This window comes from Camellia sinensis, chromosome 6, assembly GCF_055761805.1.
Source record: "Camellia sinensis isolate YWXY chromosome 6, ASM5576180v1, whole genome shotgun sequence".
Lineage (NCBI taxonomy): Eukaryota > Viridiplantae > Streptophyta > Magnoliopsida > Ericales > Theaceae > Camellia > Camellia sinensis.
In genome coordinates, this window is record NC_138966.1 from 34,319,951 (window position 1) to 34,330,918 (window position 10,968).

The 10,968-nt window shown below is 35.5% G+C and overlaps 1 protein-coding gene across 1 annotated transcript; it reads left to right on the top strand.

Annotated features, from left to right (window-relative positions):
• Nucleotides 1-1,435: 1,435 nt before the first annotated feature.
• Nucleotides 1,436-10,513, top strand: LOC114273293 (proteasome subunit alpha type-1-B). The gene is made up of 2 exons (XM_028215060.2): nucleotides 1,436-2,105; nucleotides 9,831-10,513. Exons 1-2 carry the CDS (start codon nucleotides 1,755-1,757, stop codon nucleotides 10,299-10,301), a joined length of 822 nt encoding a protein of 273 aa, XP_028070861.2. The 5' UTR covers nucleotides 1,436-1,754; the 3' UTR covers nucleotides 10,302-10,513.
• The last annotated feature ends 455 nt before the right edge of the window (nucleotides 10,514-10,968 follow it).

The following is a 10,968-nucleotide window of genomic DNA, read 5'->3' on the forward strand; positions in this document are numbered from 1 at the left end:
ATTACCCTTGAATTTTCTCTGGTTTCAATTTTCTCTAGTAAATGATTTTGAATTTTCTCTAGTAAAGAATTTGAATTTCTCTGGTAAGAACATGGAGTTTGAATTTTCTCTGTTCATGATGGCATTTGTTAAGGACATAGGGTTTCAGATCTTCTTTGCTAAAGGGTGTGTGCTTCTTCATATTGCCATCGATCTGGAGAGTTTACTTTGAGAGAAATGTTGAAATACTCGGCCACGATTGGCTGAGGGAGGTTGTTGGAGACATTGTATTGGCACTTTCATAGGTATTCTTCCTTGTGTACTCTTGAAGGGAAAAGTATGATTAATTTCAGTAAAGTTGAAATGTCTCTTTGATATAAACAGAAACTTAGGCCTCGTTTGGGAATCCTCTTTTTTAGCCAAAAAGTCAAAAAGTTACTAAATTAGCCAAAAAGCTAACAACCCATACCAAAAAGTCAAAGATTCTCTTTTCTTTCTACTTTTTGCACATCTTTTCGTAAAAAGCCAAAAAGTCATCCTAAACATACTAGTTTTTTTTAGCTCATATTTTAGCCAAATAGCCAAAAAGTTACTAAATTAGCATGTTCCCAAACGAGGCCTTAATGTTTAGCTTTGTACTTTTGAAGGCATTTCAACAAAATCAAAATTTCTCTAGAGAGAAACAGAGAATTTCTCTGGGTTTGATATCTACTTTTCAACTCTAAATTGATTGTTATTATTACATTTATGGTTCTAACTTTGGATTTTTTCTGCATTAGCGATTTTTTCAACAAAATCGAAATTTCTCTAGAGAGAAACAGAGAATTTCTTTGGACAGAATTTCTCTAGATCAAATTGAGAGACCTTAGACATTATGAAAATATTAGATGTCCTTTATACTATAAAGTATTAATACCATGGACCCTAAAAACAAAACTCCTTTATTTAATTTTATTATTTAAATTTTAATAGACGTTTTATTTAATTTCATTGTTTAATTATTATTATTTTTAAAAATAAATTTATTTAAAATTTTAATTAAAAAAATAATATATATTTTTATTGATATTTTTTATTTAATTTTTTTAAAATTAATTAATTTAATTGTTCAAAAAAGAAAAGAAAAGAAAATTTTGTTTAATCTAACTATTAAAATATTAAAGATATGTTTAATAGTATTAATACTTAGTAAACAATTAAAAAATGATAAAATAGTTTTTTGTTCATTTATCTTATTCAGTCCATCTAATCAAATATTAGATTCACTAAAAATAGTCATTTTCAGACATCTAATCCCATGAAAAAATAAATACAAAATACACATCTAATCCAACCAAATAATTTGAAAGATTTACAATGATAAGATTCAAATCCAATAGATTTTAATCCTCTTATCTAATTCGCCCAAGCAGATAAGAACAACCTTCCCATCTGCGTCGTCCATTTCATCGACTATACCGCTTCAAAGTCCTCAATCCGACGGCTTCAAACCACAGATCACAACAGATTAAGCTACAACCGGCTCTATGTCATCACTCCCACTCCCATACTATAAAATCCGCAACTACTAAACACAGTCCAAAAACCCCTCTCTCTAAAATCATCATCATCAACCTCACTCTGTCTCTCTCTCTCTCTGCCTCGAAGGAAAAGAAAAGAAAAGAAAAGAAAAAACCCTCTTCTACTGTAATAGAGAGAGAGAGAGAGAGAGAGGGTGTGATATTTGTAGACAGAGAGGTTGTGAAATTTGTGTAGAGAGAGAGAGAGAGAGAGAGATGTTCAGGAACCAGTATGATACAGATGTGACGACATGGAGTCCGCAAGGGCGGCTCTTCCAGGTTGAGTACGCGATGGAGGCTGTGAAGCAAGGGTCGGCGGCCATTGGTCTCCGATCCAAGTCTCATGTTGTGTTGGCCTCTGTGAATAAGGCTCAGTCCGAGCTCTCTTCCCACCAGAAGAAGATCTTCAAGGTCGACGAGCACATCGGAGTCGCAATCGCCGGACTCACTGCCGATGGACGTGTCCTCTCTCGCTACATGCGATCCGAATGTATCAATTACACCTACACCTACGACTCTCCCCTCCCAGTCGGCCGACTCGTCGTTCAGCTCGCTGACAAGGCCCAGGTCCCCCACCAAATCAAAACCCTACTCTCTCTCTCTCTCTCTCTCTCTAACTATATATACTGGCATATGCTTGTTGATTTGAATTTGGATCATGCAATTTGATTAGGGTTTAGTTTAGGAGTCGGAAATGGGGATTTTTTCTGTGTGAAAGGAAGATAAATCTAGATTACAGGTTTGAATTTACAGGAAATAATGGGAAGGAAAAATGCACACATTACGTCTGGAAATGTTTTGTTATTACAAGTCTTAATATGTGAAATAAGTTTTTTAGAAGTGTGACGGAGTGAGATTTTTGATATGGTGTTTCATTATTCTTATGAAAATTCAGAGGGAGAGGAAAGAAAGATTGGGCTTTGAGTTGATTTCTTGTTCATTTGCTTTATCTTGATGGCTGGGTTATGGTTCATGAAGTTGTGATGCAGTTTCCATTATATTTGACCGATTATGGAAAGATAGATAGGGTTTGTGACACTTACACCTGGTTGTTCAACTATTCCAATTTCAATTTCAAATTCCAAATCCTCTTTGGTTTTTCTTATTTTTTCTCAAATTTCCAAACAGCGGAAAATGTTCGTTGACAGCAGAGTGTCCTTCTTCTACCACATTTAAGTAAATACAGAAGAGGAAATGCACCTCTCTTCTTCATTCCTAGGTAATTCCTTTTTTTTTTTTTTGGTGTGTGTGTGTGTGTGTGTGTGTGTGTGTGTGTGTGAGAGAGAGAGAGAGAGAGAGAGAGAGAGAGATGTCAAACTATTGGATGAGGTTTTCTAGCCTTGTTGCTTGTTAGTTGGATATATGAGTCTGCTATACCTGCGGTTTGTCAAGCCCAACTTCTTTGCCAGGACTGACAAACTGTTGATCTTCTGGTGTCCATTTCGGCCTCATTGCATTTCAATTCACTCATTATGTCAATCAAAGTGAATGATGTCAATCTACTCACTATGCCCCATCATTCATGTGCAGATTGGTTTAAGATATCAGTTGTTGTGCTAGTGCTGGTAGCAGAGAGTGGCATCTCCACGCTAGTGTCTTGGCTACTCGCTGAAAGTTGCTTACAAGGAGCCTTGGAATAGGCATTATTTATTATTTTTTATGATTTGTGTCACTTGCCAATTGCTGATGTATCTAGATCATTTGATTTCAGAAAACTTTACATTGGATACCTCATTGCCTTGTGGATGCAATTTGTAGATTCTGGAATATTCTTAGGCTCTGTTATTAGAATCATACGATTCGAATATGATTCGTGACTCGAATCGTAATCAGTGAACTAAATCGGTGAATGAATCGTGAATTGATTCGATTTGCTAAATCGATGTTTAGCTTTCTTTTTTGGTTTTTTTATTGTTGGAAAAGGGTTCACACAACATTTTTGAAGTCTTTAGGATTATTATATATCATCTTTTAACTTTCTCTCTCCTTATTTACTTTTAAATACTCAAACCTTTGTAGGAAAAAAATGAACTCTCTCTGTGTGCAATATTCTAGGCTTACATATTCAATTTTATCCAAGGACTTTTGTTTACAAAATAAATTTTTTTGAAGACATCAAGCGAGATTTTTGAAAAAGTTCAAAGATTTTGATTTTTTAATTTTGGAAAAAATTTAAAACATTGTGTTGAGTTATTGTTATTTGGAAATTGAAAATTTGTTTCTATTTGCTTTCTTTATTAAGAATGGTTGATAAGAAATAATATCTAAAAAGGGAAAGGGTGAAGTAGTAAACATGGATACCCTTGTAAACTTCTTACCTAGACCACATGATTATCATTTAAAACAATATTTTCATTAATTCAAGTCTAAATATTTCATATTTATTAGATATGTTTAATATCTAAGTGTGTAGATATACTTTCCTATGTAATTTAAAAAAGGTGACCGAATCTTTACGATTCAGGATTCGATTCGATTCGCAATTCGGTACAATACCATTTTGATTCACGATTCGAATTCTGATTTGACTACTATGTTCTTAGGTATGGTAATCTTGGAATCTATCATTGAGGCGTCGTTTGGGAACAGGCTAATTTAGTAACTTTTTGGCTATTTGGCTAAAAAGGTAGGTAAAAAAACTTGTATGTTTGGGATGACTTTTTGGCTAATTACGAAAAGATGTGCAAAAAGTAGAGAGAAAAGAGAATCTTTGACTTTTTGGTATGGGTTGTTGGCTTTTTGGCTAATTTAGTAACTTTTTGACTAATTGGCTAAAATAGCCTCTTGCCAAACGAGGCCTGAATCTCTTTTTGGGATGGTTAGTTTCTTGGTTTTGTGAAGTGGGTTTTATGTTACTTTATCTTTCTTTTCCCTTAGTTCTATGGTTTCGGCCATGACTGTTTCCTCTCACTGTGTTGCTTTATCCTTGCTACCTTTTGTTGGTTTTATTGTTTCAATTTTAAGTTTGGGCTTTGGTGGGTTAGCTAGGATTGAAGCTCTCTTTCTAAGGTGGTGCTTTAAAGTGAGGTTTTTTTTTATTAAGATCTGGTGTCTATTCTCTAGCTTAACCTTGTGGGTCTGGCTGCTCCTGTCTCTTTCCATATTCTCATTTGGGATAGTGAGGTCTTGTGGTGGATCCCCGTTAGATGGGTGTTGCTCTAATTTGCTGGTTGTGGGCTTCTCCTCTTTGGTCTGCAAAAAGCTCTGTTCTTGTTAATTTGGGGTGGGATTCTGACTATAGGTGGTGTTGAGTCCTTGCCTTTCTTATCCATGCTAGCTTCACAGTTTCCCAATTCATGGTTTCCATTCTGTTGTTGTCTCTCTTATTCTTTGTTGCATGAACTAGTGTCAATGTTGTCACATCACTATATGTGGTGCTTAAAGTCGGGCTTCTTAGGGTTGCCGTGGTGGGCATCGGCTTTTGTTTTGTTGATTGGTATTGGATGCACCACATGCATGATGCCATATGAATGGTGTGAGCCAACTTTGTTCTAGTTAGAGTTTATTGCAAGTTTCATGGCATTTGGGATTGATTGACGATGTCTGCGTTTCACATGCTTGTGGATGTGTGGGTGTTTGTTTATTCTGGTGCTAGTGGGTGTCAAAGAGTGTTTTGTGGGTGGCCATGGGTTTAATTGCCCAAGATAATTTTGTATTGTGGTCACTTGTGCTTTGGAGGAGCAAACCTTGCTTTGATTCTTTTGGAGTGGTTCACTGAGTTTCTTTGAGTTCTCTTTGTGTGTTTGGACAGGGTTTGCTTCTTTAATTATTTTGTCTGTAACTCATCTGATGTTGTAAGATTGTGTTTTCCTAGCCTTGCAGATTGTGTGAGAATGATTTTATTTTTGCTGTTGTGCAGGTTAGGTTGTGATCTCTTGTTTTAGAGGTTTGTACAGTTTTGGGGATGTGTCTTGAGGTGTCATCAGTTGGATTTTCTTTCTTTCGTGCTTTTAACTTCCATCTTTCACTTTCTTCTTGCTTTCCTATTTCCTAGACTTGTCATTATTGTGATTCTTACCGAGGTTGTAGCCTTGCCTATAATCTCAAAATTCACTGCAATGGAAGCTTTACCCCTTTCTTTGAATATAGAGTAATGCTAGAGATCCCAAATATTCTACCAAAAGTTTTACCAAATGTCTCACATGGGTGTGGGACCCACACAATGTGGGTCCCATGTGGGTCCCACACCCATGTGAGACATTTGGTAAAACTTTTGGTAGAATTTTTGGGGCCTCTAGCATTTTTGTTGAATATATTGTGCTTTAAAAAGTTCTCCAGTCAATGACTCCTTGTTATTTAATGTTTTCTCATTTGACTTGGAATTCATTACGGGTGTGGGATTCAATCAAACATTGTAAAATCTGAATTTTGAGCAAGTACACTCAATGGAGGAGGCCATTATCTTCTTAAACAAGTCTCGTTTGTTAATGTTTTTGTTTCTTGTTTTCTACTTTTTGTTTTCGTTTTCATTTTTTTTTGAAAACTAAAAACTTATTTGGTATATTTTTTTGAAAACAAAAAACGAATACTCAAATTTTTTTTTGAAAACTAAAAACGTAAACTTTCTCTGTTTTCGTTTTCAAAAAAATGAAATTGATTTCAAAGTTTTCACTTGTTTTTAAAAAAGTTGTTCTCACTTATTTTTAAAACAAGTTTTCACTTTCTCCTCTCACCACCACCTACCATCGCCGCCGCCACCAACCACCGACCACCTCACATCCTTCGGCGAGTATCCGGTGGATGGCAAACGCTATTGTGATCTTAGGCCACCTTTTGGCTACCTCGTATCCTCCGACGACATCGGACCACTAACTCCAACGGACACCTTCGGCTACCCACCACTACCGGTCACCACATCCGTCTACCATCCATCCCCGGCCACCAAATCCGGTAACTCATCAAATATATTTCTCTATTTTTATTTTTGTTTGTTTTCAAAGTATTTTTATACGCCAAATAAGTTTATGTTTTTGTTTTTGTTTTTGTTTTTTTACAAAAATAAACGAAAATTTGTTTCTTGTTTTTTGTAAATTGAAGACTGAAAATTGCAAATGTTAACAAACGAGGCCAATTGAGACTTCATGTGGGGAGATCTATGGAGAAGTGTTTTTGTTTTTTTGCTTTCTGGAGTTGGAAAATGCACATTGTACTCTATTAAGTTTTGTAGTTTGCTTAAATTTTAGGAGAAAAATTCTGCGGTGGTGATACTGAGGAATGTTTATTGAGTTACACGATCATCTTGTGGATCTGTCTGATGTTTAGTTGACCACGATGATCTTCAGCTCTTCACATTCATAATGAATTTTGTTTTGAATTTTTAAGTTGTTAGTATTGGTTTGGAATTGGAAGCCATTGTGGTTTATAATAATGTGCAATATGTGATAGGTAATAGTTAGGATTGATTGCAAGAGATGGCTTGAAATGAATCATTTACCTGATAAAAAAGAATATCTGACGTTACTCTCAGGGAATCAAGATAAAAAAAAAAAAAAGCCAAGGACCTAGCCATGGCCATGGATATTGGTGGTCTAAACTCGATTTTATTGGTCATGGACGGGCTTGCTTAATTTTACCATATGACAAAGCTAAGGTTATGTTAGTTTGAACTATTCAAATTGTTTTTGAGTATTTTATAGTTTGATTATGTAGATAAACAATTTGGTAAAAACTCATCTCTGGTCAATATGTAAAGAAAATAGTTCCTTCAAAACTTTTTCTTGTGATTGAAAATTACTGAGCCCAACATCTGATTATGGTTTTTTATTTTTGATTTTATTTTCTAGGTTTATTGATTTAAAATATATATATGTACTTCCGCTTGGTTAAGCAAACTAATTATCCCATACTAATAACCTAAGTAAGCTAATTCACACAAAGCACCCTTCGTGCCCCCCCTCTAAATTTATGAATTTGTAAATTTGCCCCGAATTTTTGTGAATTGACTAGATTAAGGGGTGGATTCATCATTATTTATGATAATTTTTAGGGCTTGTTGGAAGACCATCATCAAGTGCAAGTACCGTTTGTATAAACTTCATTTCTTTGATCACATGGCCATGATATATGAAAGATGAGAAGATGTTACGGATGACATTTACAAGAGTTTAACCTGGGACTAACATGAAGGTTTCAAGTGGCCTAGACCACTTGTGGTCACTATTGTTTCTTTTAGAGTGTTACTTCTTTTTCTGATAAACAATTAACAGAATATTATGAGTAAATGACTAAATGCATAATATACAATCTTATGTATTATTATTTACATTAAAAACCAATGAACTTTAATTTAGTCATGAACAAAAATAGTAATAATAATATATTATTTTCCGTATATGTATAAAGGTGTTTGGAGACGGTCTTGCTCTCGTACTCCTGCTCCTGCTCCCACTTGTGAACCCACTTTACAAATTGGCTACTTAGCTAAAAATTGATTTGATTTTTTACTATGATCAAATTAGCCAAAATATTTCAAAGTAAACGTAGGCTAACTGAAAGAAAAAGAACAGAAACAAACTAAAAAAAAGACTTGGTTAAGGGCATTAGATCCAAATCTGGAGCTGAACACAGGATGACCCAATTTTTCTCCATGGGCAGTTTCACAAATAATTGCTCCATTTGATTATTAGTGTTAAGAATAGATATAGAATCATGGTCCACTCTTGTTTTTGTCTTTCTTCTCTTTTAGGAGGTGGGGGGGACTGGAAGATTACGCTGTTGGGTATTAATTTCAAGCTTAGCTCAGTTGGACCCTTAATTTGTTTTTATAAATTTTTGTATTTTGTGTTTGCTGATAATGTTTAAAATAGATGTTCAGTATCGAGGACGATACTTTAGGTTCTTAATTTCAAGCTGAGCTCAGTTAGGGAAATCCTTGATTTGTTTTTATAATTTTTTGCATTTATTGTTTGCTATATATTCTGTTTAAAATAGATGTTCACATTAACTGGATTCAATTAGGACAGTACTTTAGTCTCTTATCTCTTACATCTTGGACTCGTACTTGTTGGGTCTGTGGACTGTTCACTCAACCTTGGGTTCAATGGAGGGTTTGGGGGCGCCTGTTTTACGTTAAGAGAGTTGCATTATTTTTTGATCATAGTGAAAACCGTAGCAGCCGTGGATGTAACCTTATTTTGGGATGTATCACGTAAATCCTTGTGTTTTTGCGTGTGTGATTTATTTGATTCGTTTTATCTTTCTTGTTTGTTATTTCGTGTCTTATTACCGTTACTGGTTATGAAGAGTTAATTCTTAACACTAGTTGCATGTGGACCAATATTGGTGTCTTGATTTATCTAGATTTGCCATCTATAGAACTTCAACAAAAATCAATATAAATCTTGTGGACTCCTAGTTGTATGTCTAGCTTTATCTTTCAGTAATGATTACTAAAATCAGTGTTAATCTTGCTCGGGGATAGATACATCTATTGTACATGCAATTGCATTTAATTGGGAAATTAGTATGTTTTGTGCTTTGTATTCTCCTTCATGTTTGTCTGAGTAATGAAAACTACTTGTGTTTTTAATCCTTGATTGTATTGAGTTGTTTTCGTCCAACATGAAATGAAATGCATACTAGTCAATTTCAAAAAATATAGAACTGAAATTGACTAATAAAATAAATAAATAAATTAATTAATAAACTTGAGCCGCATTGTGGGGGTCCGATACCCCATTATTGTGCAGTTGTGTGCCTAGTTGTTAGAGATTTTGATTTCTATCCATTGGACGTGGGGACATTGCTGAATTACAATCATAACCCTTTTTTTTTTTTGGGTCTCTACCCTTAGATAAAATGAATAGTTTCGTACTATGTGTTTTGGGTTCGAGATAGGTAGCTTGATTTTGTATCTTCCTATAAATTCCACGACAGATGGGGCTTGGATCAAGGACAGTTAGCTTCAATTACCATATCATTCATGAAACTTGCCATAGTAGCACAGTGCACTGGATACTATTTGATATGAGAAATATCTGGTTAGAATATGATATTGACATTTCCTACGATTGAAACTACAAGGACCAGCTTCTTCCCCCTCTCTTCGATTACTGATTCGGCTAAACTGCACTAACGGTTATTGCTTTAAATGGTTGTTTAGTAAGAAGTCAGTACTGTTGGGGTGATCCTCAATCTAAAATTTTCGGTACACAGTTTTGCATTTTTTTCCCTCTTTATTATGTAATTAGAACATTTTCTCTCTCAATGTGGGGGTGGGAAATTTCAAATTTATAGTTCTATTCAATGCATCATCATCTTTTCCTCTTGTAATTGTTCCTTTCTCGGTGGCAGGTTTGTACCCAGCGCTCATGGAAACGGCCTTATGGAGTTGGTTTGCTGGTTGCTGGCTTGGATGAATCTGGGGCTCACCTCTACTACAATTGCCCAAGTGGAAACTACTTTGAATATCAAGCTTTTGCCATTGGATCTCGCTCACAAGCCGCAAAGACATACTTGGAACGCAGGTTTGAGAGTTTCATGAGCTCTTCACGGGAAGATCTACTCAAAGATGCACTCTTTGCATTGAGGGAAACTTTACAGGGAGAAAAGCTCAAGAGCTCCATATGCACAGTTTCTGTGGTAGGTGTAGGAGAGGCATTCCATATGTTGGATAATGAAACTGTACAATCATTGATCGATGCATTTGAAATAGTCGGGGAAGAAGTTCCTCCTGCTACTGAAGAAGGTGATGCCAGTGAACCTGCTGCGGATCAAGGTGCCCTGGCCCCGGCTGATGAAGGTGCGGCTCCGATGGATATTTGAGGGTGCAAGTGCTGTCAGAAGATTTGCCATTCTTGTCATAGTAAAAGGGTTTTTAGATATTTGCAGAATGAGGTCATGGAATGTGGATTGTGTTATGAACAACATGATTTCTTGTCAGATAATTTGTTTTGCTATGCAACTCATCTATCTTCCTTCAGTACAGACATTTTAAACCTTGCCTCTGTTGAATCAAGTTTACATTTATACCTGGATACAATTGACTGAGGTGATTGGTTGGCCGACCTGTATGGAGTCAAGAGCCTCTCCTTGCAAGCTTGTGCTTGCGTCCGTCCTTGCAGGCTTTCGGGTCTACTTTTAGGCCTAATTTTGATAATCCGAACCGTTTATATTTTATGATTTATTCAGTATATCATACCTGTAAAAAATCAAGTTGATCGGATATCAGAAAGTATGTGTTTGAAAAATTGAACTAAACACTATTTTTTAAAGAATTTAATAAATAGTTTTTCGAACATATGCTTTCTGATATCCGATCAACTTGATTTTTTACAGGTATGATATACTGAATAAATCATAAAATATGAACGGTTCGGATTATTAAAATTGGGCCTAAAAGTAGACCCGAAGGCCTGCAAGGACGGACGCAAGCACGGAAGCTGTAAGGAGAGGATCCTCACTCACCTGTGTGTGCGAGTGTTTACTGTTT

Excerpts from the sequence above, each read along its gene's own strand:
- LOC114273293 (XM_028215060.2), top strand. The coding sequence starts at position 1,755 with ATGTTCAGGAACCAGTATGATACAGATGTGACGACATGGAGTCCGCAA. Across the intron at positions 2,106-9,830 it reads AGCTCGCTGACAAGGCCCAG|GTTTGTACCCAGCGCTCATG; the intron begins GTCCCCCACCAA and ends TCTCGGTGGCAG.